Below are 15,932 nucleotides of genomic sequence, written 5' to 3' on the forward strand. Positions count from 1 at the left end.
ATCAAACTCACAAAACACAGAAGCAAGTTTGATACAAAGTGTCAGGATTAACATAAAGACGCTATAACCAAATAAACCTGACACATGAATGTTACAATAGTAATTGTTATCACAAGGACATTTTTGGGTGTGGCACCAGAAGAGGAAAATGCACAGGAGTGTTATGTGACTATGGCAGAGAGAAGCATGTGTTAATAAAGTGTTATGTGACTATGGCAGAGAGAAGCATGTGTTAATAAAGTGTTATGTGACTATGGCAGAGAGAAGCATGTGTTAATAAAGTGTTACCCAGTTGGGCTCTTATAAATATATTGTGCAGTCCTCATTTGTGTATCAGAGTGAAATATAACATGGTGGCAGTGGTCATGGACTTGACTTGAGAGATACTAGTCAGCTAAGGAGACATGGAAAATACAGGACATTTTCAATACATTTGATGCTCACTGCAATTCTAGTGTCAATGAAACCATGGAATGTTATAATTTTTTCTCAAGAAACCAAGGCTCGAGTGAAAACACAGGCTGTTATGTCATAGAGCTGAAAGTGTTGGTGAAAACATGCAACTTCGAACCTCGCTCATTCATCTATGGGAGCAATAGCGATAGCATGAGTCAACGTATGTTACATGATAAGACATGATATTCGATGCTTGTATTCAGCTGTGCAGAGGTGTGAAGTTGCCCCGAGAGAACGCTAAAGCCATCTCCGGACCCAAACTGGAGGAGGTACATGCAGTGCAAAGACCAGCGCTCCACAGACAGTTGCTAGAGTAAGTGAACAGCAAGTTTTGTGGCAAAACCCATAAGAAAAACAGAAATGCTCTGCATATGGTATGAAGTGCAGAAAATCTGGTAAAGAGAATCATTTTGCAGGTAAATGTAAAGCCAAAATGGACAGAAAAGAGAAAGGAACAGGTGCACAGTGTAGCAGAATATGCAAGTGATAAATTTAATTCAAATTATTTGAAGAAATTCTCTGTGTAACTGCGGCAGAGAGAGACTGTGAGTTTAGTAGACTTGAATAAACACCACAGCACACAACTCTTTGCTGGAATGCTTGTTGGAAAAAGAACTGTGAAATTCCAAATAGATTGTGGTGCAACATGCAATATCATCCCAATCAATTTGCTTGATCTGAACACGAAGATTGAAAACACAGAGTGTAGGCTAGTGGTGTACAACAAAAGCAAACTGAAACCACTGGGCAAATATAAGCTGAAACTGAGAAACTCCAGATACCAGAAATTGTACCAGTTGGAGTTCCAGGTTGTGGATAAAGGAGGCACAGTGCCACTGTTCGGGAAAAAAGCTAGTCAGGGCAAACAGTTGATAAAAGTACACTATGAAAAGATCATGGCAATTGACACCATAGCAGAACCAGACTAATTCAACAAAAGGCCTGTGGACAAAGGACCAGATAAAAGCAAAGTACGCTGATGTGTTTATGGGTGATGGCTGCCTCAAAGTAGAATATCACCTGGAAATAGATGACACAGTGAAACCAGTGCAGCTGCCAAATTGGCGGGTGCCAGTCGCCATGATGAAACCACTAAAGGCTGAACTGCAGGATCTACAGCGCAGAGGAATAATTAGATTGGATTAATGGGATGGTAGTTGTCCAAAAGCAGAGCGGGAAGTTAAGGGTATGTATTGACCCTTAAATAAGGCACTGAAGTGCAGTCACTTCCCGTTGCAGACAATTGAGGACATTCTTCCAGATCTGTCTAAAGCTAAAGTGTTCACCATATTCAATATCAAACGTGGGTTCTGGCATGTTAAATTAGATGGAGTCAAGGTTCCTGACTGCATCAGATGTCTTTCAGCGTAAGCTCACACAGGCGCTGAAAGACCTGCCGGGTCTGTACATAATTGTAGACGATGTACTGATCACAGGACAAGGTGACACCCAAGACATGGCTCAGAAAGATCATGATGTAAAGCTGAGACTGTTTCTGACTAGATGCAGACAAAAGAACATCAAATTGAAAAAAAAAACTCAAGCTGAGACAAAAGGAGGCTACTTACAGTACATAGGACATCTCTTGACAGCTGATGGTCTAAAGATAGATGCAGAAAAGGTGCGTGCTATTGATCAAATGCCTAAACCAACAGATGTGATAGCAGTTCAGAGTCTGCTGGGAATGGTAAATTACCTGGCCAAATTCTGTCCACATCTGTCTGACCACTCTCAGCCACTCAGGCAGTTAACACACAAAGAATGTGAGTGGAAATGGACACACCAGCATGACCAGGAATTTCTCAATCTGAAACAGACCATTACGAATACGCCGGTGCTCAAGTACTGCAGTCTAGATGAAGAACTGACGGTGCAGTGTGATGCTTCTGAGACAGGTTTGGGTGCAGCACTGGTCCAAGGGGGTAAGCCCATAGCATGGGCAAGCAGAGCACTCACCCAGACAAAAAAGGGCTATGCCAAAATTGAAAGAATTCTTAGCAATGATCTTCATTTTGGAGAAATTCTCTCAGTACACCTATGGATGCAGAGTAACCATACAGAGAGACCACAAACCATTAGAAAACATAGTGAGGAAGCCACTACTGAGTGCATGTAATGTCTAGCTCCGCCCCCCTTCTACGGGTAGTCTGTTTCTGTCATCCTGGTCCTCGTTTTTGTATTCCCTGTTCCAGTCCAGCCTCATTTCCCCATTTCCATAGTTCCCTATTGTCTGTCATGCCCCCTTGTTCCTTGTGTCCTTGGCCCGGTAATCATTATGCCCACCTGTGTCTTGCTATTGCTCCCTGTTTAATCTGTATTTATACTCCCTTTGTTTCCCTTGTCCCCTGTCGGTGATTGTATTTGGTTGTTGGTACTTTGCTTCGGTTTTCTGCTCTCTGATTCCATCGTCCCTGTTTCTCTTGCTTTCTTGTTTTGTTGGTTCTCTGTTCCCTCTGCATCATGTCTTTTGTAAGCCCCACTGTCAGTATGTTCCCCGTTTGATGACTGCCTGCCCTCGTCCTTGCTACCCTCCTTTTCGTCGGTTCATTGGTTTTCTGTTTCCCTGCCTCCCACATTCGTAAGTACTTTCTGTTTGGTTTCCTGGTATTCAGTTTAGTTCTTCCTTGTGTGGTTGGCTCATGTTTGGTCTCTTTAATAAAACCTAAAAAATCCTGCAATTGCGTCACACCTGCCTCGTTAGATCGTTACAGTGCACCCAAAAGACGTGTTGTGTACCTACCAGGAAAAGATATCGTGTTAGCAGACATCTTGAGCCAAGCCTTTCTTCCTGAGTGCCCTACGGCTCAGTTGAAACTGTAAATATGCTACAGCATGTACCAATCTCAGCAGATAGTCTCAGTTCAATCTGGTCTGCAACAACAAAGGATTCAACACTGCAGACCGTGATCAAAACCATGCAAAACGGATGGCCGAATGACAAGAAACAGGCACAGATTGAAATCAGGCCATACTTTTCATTCCAGGATTAACTGAGCCATCAAGATGGAATAGTGTTTTGGGTTGAACATGTTGTCATACACCATCAGACATCATGCATCATGCATCGCCTACATTCCTCCCATCTCGGGGTGGAAAGATGCTTAAGGAGAGCCTGAGAGAGCATATACTGGCTGGGCATCAATGAACAGATCAAGACATATTTAACGAACTGTGACATCTGCAGGTCAGTGGACTATAAACATCAAAAAGAAACATTGATATCACATGATATCGCTGATATCTTAGACCGTGTGCTATGGTGGGCACAGATTTGTTTTCTTTTGACAACAAGGACTATCTTGTCACTGTAGATTATTATTCAAATTTCTGGGAAATAAATGATCTCTCAGACACAAAATCTTCAACTGTGATAAGGAAACTGAAAGCCCACTTTGCCAGGCAAGGCATCCCGGCCATTGTCATTTTGGACAATGGACCGCAATACACATCACAAGAATTCCAAAGATTGAGTGAATGGTGGGATTTCCTGCACAAGACTTCATCACCTGGACACCCTCAGAGCAACAGCAAAGCTGAATCTGCCATCAAAACAGCCAAGTGACTTTTGCACAAAAGCCAAAATGGTTGGACAGGATCCTTACCTTGCCCTTTTGGATCACCGCAACACACCATCACATGGCCTGGACACGAGTCCAGCACAAAGACTTCAGTCGCCAGAACATTGCTGCCAACAAATGCAAGCCTTCTAAGGCCAAAGGGCACAGCATAGACTGAAAGGTAAGCAACAAAGCCAGTGTCCCTATTACAACAGAGCAGCCAGAAACTTGGACACACTGAAAACAGGGGACTGTGTGCGCATACAGCCTTTCGGACCTCACAATCTCTGGAGACAGTTGGGCTCTTTTAAATATATAGTGCAGACCTCATTTGTGTATCAGGCATACATACAAGCATACATAAACACAACATACAGCGACGAAGAATGTGTATAGACAAGGTTAACATTATACTAGTGAATGCGAAAAGAAGAGAAAACAAACACGAACATACACTTTAGAGATATGAAACACTAAATAAATAAGAACCACTAAATAAGAACTCAGACAAGCAGAGGATATCGGACATAGGAATACAATTAACGAAACAAGCAAGGAGACTGGGAATCTTAGAAACACAAACACAGCAGCCTTAAAATGAGTGAATACGTGAAACACAAAAGACTTGTAGACTTGCAGGGAATGACTGGACACATGGGGAATATAAATCTAACTAATCAAGAAAAATCAGGAACAGCTAAACATCACTCCCAATGGGCAGGGGAAACAGAGGGTGTGTCAATCTGATGGGGCAACTCAGGAAATTAAGACAAGGGCTGAATCTGAAATGCCGTACTTAAGCAGTAGGCACTAGATTTCAATGCAGTACGTTCTTTCAGTAGGCGACTGGGCAGTTTTCATAACCTCGGACATACAACCTGTTATCTCATACTGCTTTGGCGAACTGAATAAGAGCGAAGTACGGCATTTCGGATTCAGCCAAGGACAAACCTAGGAAGCGTGACACAAGGTAAAGGGGCGGGGCAGACGCAACATTCAGAAGGTGTACATAAAGTTGCGGTATTGGAGGCTGGACGCAAATGCGGACTAAGAAGAAGTTTATTAACAAGACTAACAAAACTTACAAAGCTACACACAGTATACTGACATAAAACAAAGACAAATAAAACATCACCCAAGAACACCAACTAACAGTGACAGAAAATACTAATACATTAAACCGGGACAACATTACAGCTAAAAAAGAACAAAGACATATAGAACAAAACCATCAAAAGCCAAATCAACAAGTACTTACAACCACAAAAACAATGACCGACAAAACAAATTACAAAACACAGGGCTTAAATACACTAAACCAAGAATCAAACAAGACACAGGGTTAGAGGTTAGGGTTAGTGGATAGGGTTAGTGTTTTCTAACTTTAACCTAGATAACAGCCAATAGGGGGAGAGTTGGAATGTGAGCACAGCATCTTACAGACATGAGCAACATCATTCTAGCCACCAATGTAACAGCAATAAGCAGGCATCACTATTTTGTTTAATGCCTCTTAGTCTGGATATTTTCTTTTTTATTATTGAATGTTCTCAGATGCAACAGTTGTGCGTGTGTGTGTGTGTGTGTGTGTGTGTGTGTGTGTGTGTGTGTGTGTGTGTGTGTGTGTGTGTCTGTTATGTGTGTGTTTGTGTGTTTCTTTGTTGTGTGTGTGTGTGTGTGTGTATGTGTATGTTTTGTGTATGTTTCTGTGTTGTGTGTGTGTGTGTTGTGTCTGTTATGTGTGTGTGTTTGTGTGTTTCTTTGTTGTGTGTGTGTGTGTGTGTGTGGTGTGTACCCCCGATGAGCATAGTGCAGATGGAGAAGATCTTCTCGGCGTCTGTGTTGGCGCAGACGTTCCCGAAGCCCACACTGGTGAGGCTGCTGAGGGTGAAGTAGAGGGAGGCGATGTAGGCACTGTGCACCGACGGCCCTCCCGCCGTGCCATTCATGTATGGCGTCTCCAAACGCTTCCCCAGCTCCTGCAGCCAGCCTGAGAGAGCAGAGGCAGGTCAGGGGGGAGAGGCATAAGACCAATTTTTATTACTTTCTTCAAGGTCAAAAGTTTAAATACATTTCATTAGTTTTTGGTATTGTTAACCTTAAACTGTATGACTTGGGTCAAACGTTTTGGATATCCTTCCACAAGCTTCTCACAATAGTTGGCAGGAATTTTGGCCCATTCCTCCTGACAGAACTGGTGTAACTCAGCCATGTTTGTAGGCCGCCTTGCTCGCACATGCCTTTTCAGCTTTGCCCATAAAGTTTGGCAGTATGCTTTGGGTCATTGTCCATTTGGAAGACCCATTTGCACCCAAGCTTTAACTTCCTGGCTGATGTCTTGAGTTGTTGCTTCAGTATTTCCATATAATGTTCTTTCCTCATGATGCCATCTATTTTGTCGATACAGTACTCGTTTCACTGTGGAAAATGACACACACTTACCAGCTTCAGCCAGCATCTTCAAAAAGTATTTTGCTTTTGGCCTTGAGTTCATGTGCACATTTCGGACCAAAGCATGTTGATCTCTGGGACAAAGAACCTGTCTCCTTCCTGAGCGGTACGATGGCTGGACATTACCATGTTGTTTGTACTTACGTATAATTGTTTGTACAGATGAACAAAGCACCTTCAGGCATCTGGGAATTGTACCCAAGGATGAACCAGACTTGTGCAAGTCCACAATTCTCTTCCTGATATCTTGGCTGATTTCTTTTCCCAAAGAACACAGTGTGTTTCAGGTGTGCCTTAAAATACATCCACAGGTTGTGACGGGCAGGATGAGCAACTAAAAAGGAAGCGATCACGCCAAGTCTCAGGGAAAGAGGATGGTTTAATTGAAAGTGTGCAAACCAAAAACCCATGACATAGTTCCAAATTAAGGAAATAATAACCAGCAGTCAACTGGTACAAAGACAAGACATATATAGATGAACAAACGACCCTCAGGTGAGACGGATCACGGGTCCCGCCCACCTGAGGGACGAACATCACGTGACCAAAACAGGACAGCTGCCGCTGTAAACGGGGGCGACCGGCAGGGGGCCCCCCACAACGTGACACAGGTGTGTCTCCACTTAACTCAGATGTTGTCAATAAACTTATCAGTAGCTTCCAAAGACATGAAATCATCATATGGGCTGTCCCAAATTGTTTAAATGCATAGTAATCATAGCGTATTCAAACTTTTGACTTTGAAGAAAGTAATAAAAATTGCCTTAAAAATTCTCTCTGTCATTATTCTGGCAGTTAGCAAATAGAAATAATTTTAGTAATCCTAATTGACCTAAAACAGGAAGAATTTATTCAGATTTTATGTGAGACAGTGAGAAAAAAAATGCACATGTGTCTTTTTATATAGTGTATGTAAACTTCTGGTTTCAACTGTGCATGCACAAAGGGGACTTAGTTTCATGTGTATTCCATCTTGTGCACACATGCACAATGCAACTGGAAAAATACTCTGGGATTTTCAGATAAAGTGTGAGCTGTGGTTTCACGTGAGCTGTTTATGTTATGAACTATATACTATAAACTGGCATTGTTTCAGCAACAATTTCAACCATTTTGATCACACACACACACACACAGATGACGTACCGATGTCCCAGATGAGCGGGTCGTTGCTGGAGAGCTCATGTCGGCCGATGACATACCAGACGCAGGCGAGCCAGTGTGCCAGCAGGGCGAAGGCGGACATGAGCAGCGTGAGCACGACGCCGCTGTGCTGGGAGTAGCGGTCCAGCTTCTGCAGCAGACGCAGCAGGCGGAGCAGACGCACCGTCTTCAGCAGGTGTACCAGAGATGTCTGTACACACAGACACACACACAGACACACACACACACACACACACACACACACACACACACACACACACACACACACGCTGTCTGTTAATCTCACTGTCCCGTTCATCTCATTGTCCCGTTAGCCTCATTTGTCCCCTGTTAATCTTACTGTGCCCAGCTAATTCCTGACACACAGATCTACAGACACTCATGCACCCAAACTCACCACTGACACATTGAATGCATAGAGGAGGTCAAAGGGCAGAGCAGCGATGACGTCCAGCATGAACCAGGTGGCTGTGTAGTGGAGACAGATGGAACGAGTGTCGTACACCACCTGACCAGCAGGCCCCACATATGTTGTGCGGAAATTCAAGATAATGTCTGCAGAGAAAACATAGTACATAGTTTATTAACTTTTAGCTATTATATATTTGCATAGTACATAGTTATTACATGTCTGTTAGTATATTTTATAGCTATTACATTAATTAATTAACAGAACAGATTAAATCATCTTGCAGGTTAAAGTGATAATGGGAACATATTCATTATGGGTCTATTCTGTGCAATTGCAAAGTGAAACATGTTATTGTAAGAATATAAACACAGCACATTATTGAATATGCAAAGGAATGCAATGCTAATGACAATACACAGTACTTTATGAATATTCAGTATACACTTAGAATACAATTAGTCTTTCTGAATATAAAATGTGCACAACAGATGTCATGTACCTTCGTGCATTGTCTGTGTTCATTGTTGAATGTTATGAGCTAAACAAATAAATCAACAAACTCAGCAGTCATGATTCAATCTTTCAAAATCATGTGTGTATTTGAGTGAGTAGATTAGATGTCATCATTCCCTGTGGTGCCATGACACCCTAAAGAGTTTGAATGAGAGTGTGTATGTGTGTGTGTGTGTGTTTGTGTTCATAGGCGAACACAGTGACACCATGACACCCTAGAGCAGGGGTACTCAAATAGAAATGATGACGGGACACATTTTATTTTATTTCTGCTACGTGTTTGTTGTTGCCATAAAGGCAATCCCCGGTAGCGTCTTGAGATCGCGGTGCGCGATTGAAAAAAAAGATTCCTAAAAAAAACACTTTTCAAAACAGCTCGCGGGCCAGAAATAGATAGCCACATGCGGCCCGCGGGCCGCTATTTGAGTATGGGGACCCTAGAGGGTTATGGTTAGAACGTTAGGGTTAGGGGGTTTTATGGTTCGGGTTAGAGGGTTAGGGTTACGGTTAGAGGAGAGGTGAACTGTTTGAGGAAACAGTGTGAGGGAGTAAAACAGAGGAGGAGAAGTTTGGGTGGACACTAATTGCTATCTGTGTATTTGCTTAGGATGTTACCATAGGCTGTTGCCATGGTAATATTTGTCAGATGACCCTCCCCCTCCCCACACACACACACACACACACACACACACACACACACACACACACACACACACACACACACCGAGGATGAAGAGCATCTCCACAGCTATGTCGCTGACAAGGGTGCTTCTGGAGGTGGAGTCACATTCTGGGTCCCCATGGTTACTGTCATCGGTGGTGGAGAAGCACACGTTGTATGGAACAGTGACAGCCACATAGAATGTTGCTAGAAGGATCAGCCAGTCCCACAATGCTTTGCACAGGCTGTAATGAAGCAGGATGAAGCGGGCCTGGTGCACTGAGGCGACCTTGTACTCTGGGAGCGTGGGCTTGACAAAAACACCCTGTCACCACACAGGAAAACATTCAGAAAACGTTCAATCAATAATGTATAAATGTTCAATCAACTTTCAAGTGTTTTGGAATTTGAATTGTTTGAAGGAGTTACAGGCATACATGTAATATAACTATGAAATACAGAACAGACCGGGACACAGGAATCACAAAGGGAAGAACAGGTGCAATGAACATATCCTCCACAAATAACCAACAATGGGACTGGGGAAACACGGGGATTATAACACAGACTAAATAAGGAATGAATCAAGACACAAGAACAAGAACCGGAACAAGATAAGAACAAGAACAGGATAATAACTACGGCAAGGACACGAGGTACAGGGTGATGATAGACAGAAGCAATACCAAGGAAACCAAAAAACAAGGCAGGACTAGGGCAGACGGCACTAGGCCGGGGCAATGAGCGCAGCTATACGTGACATAGGGTTAGAGTTATCTGATCACTGAAGCTGACTAATCAGTGCAGAAGGAGAGTGTGCTCCATGCAGGTGTGTAGCGTCATGCCACGCTTCATAAGCACAGGGATCTAAGTGTACATCAGGATTTATTAACATACTGAAAGTAAATCAGGGTTTAAGAGTTCAGAGTTTTAAAATAAAGGTTGATGTTTTCCACCTTTCCACCATAAAGTACAGATGGAGGTAGAACAGAGTAGTACAGGTGGAGGTAGAACAGAGCAGTAAAGGTGGAGGTAGAACAGAGCAGTAAAGGTGGAGGTAGAACAGAGTAGTACAGGTGGAGGTAGAACAGAGTAGTACAGGTGGAGGTAGAACAGAGCAGTACAGGTGGAGGTAGAACAGAGCAGTACAGGTGGAGGTAGAACAAAGCAGTACAGGTGGAGGTAGAACAGAGTAGTACAGGTGGAGGTAGAACAGAGTAGTACAGGTGGAGGTAGAACAGAGCAGTACAGATGGAGGTAGAACAGGAGTACAGGTGGAGGTAGAACAAAGCAGTACAGGTGGAGGTATAACAGAGTAGTATAGGTAGAGGTAGAACAGAGCAGTACAGGTGGAGGTAGAACAGAGTAGTACAGGTGGAGGTAGAACAGAGTAGTATAGGTAGAGGTAGAACAGAGTAGTACAGGTGGAGGTAGAACAGAGTAATACAGGTGGAAGTAGAAAAGAGCACTACAGACATGCAAAAGAAGGGAATGAGTCACTCGACCCTTCAGCAAACACGCTGCCAGTTAAAACCAGGACAAGACCTGTGAGGCCTGAGCCCACAGATCCTCATTTGCCGCTAGAGAGCTGCGTCGTTTGAACACTTAATGAAACCTACATAACGAAATGTGAGAGTGCTCTAATAAAAAGCTTAACCATGCATAACATGACAGCAGACTAATAACTCAGCATACTATCATGGTTACTCACCTTTGCCAGCTTCCCTTTGCTTCTGTTGGTGAACTGACTGGTCAGGTGGTGGAGAAGCCTCTGCCCACGCTCGCGAGCACCACTCAGATGGGAGTGACTGGACTTCCTGTTCTGGGTGTCTTCTGACATATGGACAATTACAAGACTTGTTAAGTGAATACACTTTGATTTATTTAAGAGTTTATACTCATAGAAACATTTTCTGGAGTTCATTAGGATGGGAATCGTTGACTCTTACCTGGCAGCACTGAACAGCAGTGAGTCCTTGAGTAAGTGTGAGTGATGTCTTTGAAGGAAAAGAGGAATAGAACCACCTCTCCTTTCTCATTCTTTATGGGCACGACATCCAGTGAACACCAGAACGCACTTCCTGCAGTTCCAAAAAATTAAGTCATGAAAAAGAATTGATCTAAAACTCTTAACATCATTTTGGAGCACATTTACTATGCTGCATTAATAGATCATCACAAATCGCACATCACAAAATTAATGAATCCAATTTTAATAGTAGCAATTATATTTAATAGTAGCTATTATATTATATTTAATAGTAGCTATTATAATTAATACTCAATACTACTTCAATTCTAAATAACATTTTTGTCTACAGTGTAACTCTCACAATATAGAAAATGGCAACAAAGAGCTCCTGATGAGGTGTAATGAGGTCTATGGTGAGGTGTACAGGGCCCCTGGTGAGGTGTAATGAGGTCTATGGTGAGGTGTACTGGAGCCCCTGGTGAGGGGTAATGAGGCCCTTGGTGAGGTGTAATGGGGACCCTGCTGATGTGTACTGGAGCCCCTGGGGACATGTAATGGGGCCCATGGGGACATGTAATGGGGCCCCTGGGGACATGTAATGGAGCCCTTGGGGACGTATACCATTTTTCTTGTAGTAGCGCACTTCAGCCTGGTACTCTCTTTGGCCTTCCAAGGTTTTCTCCACTTGCTGAGTCACTCTCTCACTTGTTTCCTGTCCATGGAGGAAGTGACATGTACACGTCTTCTTCATGACCTCAGTCCGTGCAAAGCCAGTCAGTTTGCAGAACCCATCTGAACAGTACACAATGGGATATCCCTGACAACCCTGTGCATTCCCCAGCAGGAAGTTGCTGTCTGTGTGGGCAGCCAGTGGAGTCACAGAATAAGGACAGAGGGAGATTTAGTTTTAGTTTCAGGGTTCAGGCAGAGATCACATATAAAGAGGCTGACAATAAAGCACATGCAGGAGAATCAGGCACTAACTATTGTTGAATAATAAAATAATACTACATTTATGCATGCACAAATAAAAACAAGAGAAATACAGTGATTCTGGAATGGAAAACTCACTCTTAGTCAATCTATCACTAAACTTTTTGTCACAGAAAGTCACTAAAATATTCAAAATAACCTGAATACCTGCAACCTCATACCAGTATAACCTGAATGCCTGCAACCTCATACCAGTATTACCTGAATACCTGCAACCTCATTCCAGAACAAACTGAACACCTGCAACCTCATACCAGTACAAACTGAACACCTGCAATGTCCAGCCTTGAGTTAATGCTGTTTTTGTCTTTGTGAAAATTACATGTATTGCATTAACTGTCATGCCAAAGCACTCTCCACATAAACAGTGTGTGTGTGTGTGTGTGTGTGTGTGTGTGTGTGTGTGTGTGTGCGTGCGTGTGTTTTTCCACCTTGCGGAGGAAACTCATTTCAGCCACTTGTATTTGCGATCTAATTTTTTTCGGTCACTACCCAGAGCTCGTGGTCATAGATGAGAGTCGGAACATACATTGACCAGTAAATTGAGATCTTTGCCTTCTGGCTCTTATCTCTGTTCTCCACAATGGTCCAGTACAGCATCCACAACATTGTGGCCACGAGATACTTGAACCCATCCACATGAGGCAAGGACTCACCCTCAACCCAGAGAGGGCACTCAGTTTTAGAGGTTCTGTTTTGCAGTCAGCTGCAAACTGGTTCAGTGAGAGCTGGAGGTCCTGATGACACCGACAGGATCATATCATCCACAAAAAGAAGACGTGATATCCTAAGGCCACCAAACTGAACACTCTCCGCCACTTGGCTATGCCATACATTCTGTCCATAAAACAGATATGTAGACCTACTAGAAACTGATATGTTAAAAGGTTGTGTGTAGTAAACAGTACTGAACTTGTGTTCTCATATTAATGCTGCAAGTCTTTTATTTAAACTTAACACTAACCCTATAATTGAACACTAACCCTAACCCTTACCCTAACACATAACCCTAACCCTAACGCATAACCCTAACCCTTACCCTAACACATAACCCTAACCTTAACTCATAACCCTGACCCTAATGCACAACTCTGACCGTGACCCTGACCTTTATGCCTGACCCTGACCCTTACGCATAACCCTGACCCTAACGCATAACCCTGTCCCTGGCATTATTTGCACTAATTAGTTACTGGACATGAAAGCTGCACACGCACACATACAGTGTATAGAATGTACACATGAATGCAAACACTGTAAATCTAGTGAAACTATTGGAAGACACTCTCATCGTCTCACTCTCTACACACTCTGGTTACATGTTCTTCTCTCTACACACACTGTGCTGATGCACCTGATATTTGACGCAGTTTGTGTGGTAAAGAAACAAAACTATACCAATCACACTAACAATCACATACCAATCACACTAACTGTCACCTACCAATCACACTAACAGTCACCTACCAATCACACTAACAGTCACCTACCAATCACACTAACAATCACCTACCAATCACACTAACAATCACCTACCAATCACACTAACAGTCACCTACCAATCACACTAACAGTCACCTACCAATCACACTAACAGCCACCTACCAATCACACTAACAGTCACCTACCAATCACACTAACAGTCACCTACCAATCACATCAACAGCCACCTACCAATCACAAGCTTTTACTCTGCAACCTCCTGCATAGCCGCAATGGAGGAGAAGCAGGATGGTACCCAGCTGTGGTGACCTCACCCACAGTGTCTGTCTCACTGACTAGCATTAGATTTCAGAGTATTAAGACAAGATGTTCCTGGTGTCCAGTTGCTATGGTAATAAGAAAAAGGAAACATATAGCAATGTTCCTATTTCTGTCTGAGATGTTACCAGGAAACAGAAATGAGGACTTTGCTCTAAACAGGAGCCACAAAAATAGAACAAAAATCAACCCACATTTTATTTCCCAATAATAACTCAGTACTTCCATAGTAACTTTTGTATGTTACTTTAGATTAGAGATCTGAAAGCTGTGTGTGTGTGTGTGTGTGTGTGTGTGAGAGAGAGAGAGAGAGAGAGAGAGAGAGTGTGTGTGTGTGTGTGTAATGTAAACAAGAATAATCTACATCATCTATAGGTCTATGTGTGTGTGTAATATAAAGGATAATCTACCTCATCTATATGTGTGTGTAATATAAACAAGAATAATGTTGTGTGTGTAATATCATCTGTATACACTACTCACAAAAGGTTAGGGATATTTGGCCTTCAGTATGGCTGGACAATATGGGCAAAATGTACATCACATATTTATTAATTATTAATTTATTAATTTCAGTTAATACAATATAATTTAGATATTGATATGAACGATATAAAAGCAAAAGAAAACTGGCAAGAATGCCCACAACTGATGTCTGTACCTACAAATGTCTGAAAAATTCATCAAGTATATGAAACCTCCTCTTATAAAACTATATTTACTCTTAGAAATAAAAATAGTATAAATCATAGTCAACCTTTTATTTGTATTCAGTCTTCATATATGAACATGAAGCATGACATCACCGTCAAATAAACAAACTCCTCGGCTTTGTCAATATTAATATCTTCAATAGCCGAACCACTTCCACACCACAGAATTAATCTTTGCCCTTTTATCAACTATTTCGTCTGCTTTATTATCACTCATCGTAGCTCGTTCAGTCACATTTGTATTGCGGTCAGCGGTGCTCATTTTGTAGCTAGTGCGTGTCACGTTGGAGCCAAACCAAAACTCACATAGGCTGCTGTTGCTGAGCACTGGCTGCGTACACGTGATGTACGTCATCAATCACTGAATGCAATGAACTAACGGCAGCGCCCTGTTATGAACATTGTAAATAGCATTTATCGAAATATTGAAAATGTGTTTAAAAATCATATAACCGTTACTGAAACATTTTCTGTTGCAATATATCTTGATATTGAGTTATTGTCCAGCCCTAGCCTTCAGGTGAAATTTCACACATACATACAGTGTGTGTGACAGTGGGAGAGAGAGTTTGTGAGGGAGAGTAAGAGACATAAAGGGTGAGAGAGAAAAATTGAAAGACTAAGGTAGGAATGCAGACACACACACATTCCTGCATGTGTGTGTGTGTGTGTGTGTGTGTGTGTGTGTGTGTGTGTGTGTGTGTGTGTGTGTGTGCGCGTGTGTGTGTGTGTGTGTTATAGAGTGATAGTACATGTCAAAAATGACTGAAATCCTGGTATCCAGGTGCCATATAAGCAGCTTCTGGCGACAACGTGAGTGGCTGCCTTTTCCAGTAGCTCCGTCTTTGTGTTTCTTTCTCTAGAGTTTTCCTAACTTTTTTTAATTGTTTTTTAACTTTATTTATTGTCTCTGTGCTTCTATGTATGCCCAGTGTGCATCTTATTTATATCCTAAGGATATTGGATCGTTAATATGCAGGGCAGTGAGGAACTTTTTTTTCAAGAATTTCCCTCTGGGATCAATAAAGTATTTATCTATCTATCTCTATCTATCTACAATTTTTAGGGTGAATGTTAGTCCTGATTTAGTCCTGATTTAGTGGTTCTGACTCTTCTTCACATCTTCACACAGGAGATCAACATGGTGCAAGGCTCTGAAATATAAACTATATCATATATACTATGATATATATACTATGATACTATGAGTGCATATTTGCAGACTACAGTCAACCCATTTATCAGTCTCCCTCCACCAAATTCATCAAATGCAAGTGTC

General features: G+C 42.3%; 1 protein-coding gene across 1 annotated transcript in view; it reads right to left on the reverse strand.

Moving 5' to 3' along the window:
• Positions 1-15,932, reverse strand: part of kcnh4a (potassium voltage-gated channel, subfamily H (eag-related), member 4a) — a 36,900-nt gene that overhangs the window by 13,083 nt on the left and 7,885 nt on the right. The window contains exons 2-8 of the mRNA XM_076995543.1: positions 11,808-12,041; positions 11,164-11,295; positions 10,926-11,047; positions 9,278-9,539; positions 8,026-8,183; positions 7,611-7,818; positions 5,809-6,003 (exon numbers count right to left, since the gene is read on the reverse strand). Of these exons, the coding sequence (XP_076851658.1) occupies positions 5,809-6,003; positions 7,611-7,818; positions 8,026-8,183; positions 9,278-9,539; positions 10,926-11,047; positions 11,164-11,295; positions 11,808-12,041 (1,311 nt within the window). The remainder of the gene's footprint in view (positions 1-5,808; positions 6,004-7,610; positions 7,819-8,025; positions 8,184-9,277; positions 9,540-10,925; positions 11,048-11,163; positions 11,296-11,807; positions 12,042-15,932) is intronic.

The sequence above is a fragment of the Brachyhypopomus gauderio genome, chromosome 2, assembly GCF_052324685.1.
Source record: "Brachyhypopomus gauderio isolate BG-103 chromosome 2, BGAUD_0.2, whole genome shotgun sequence".
NCBI classification, from domain to species: domain Eukaryota; kingdom Metazoa; phylum Chordata; class Actinopteri; order Gymnotiformes; family Hypopomidae; genus Brachyhypopomus; species Brachyhypopomus gauderio.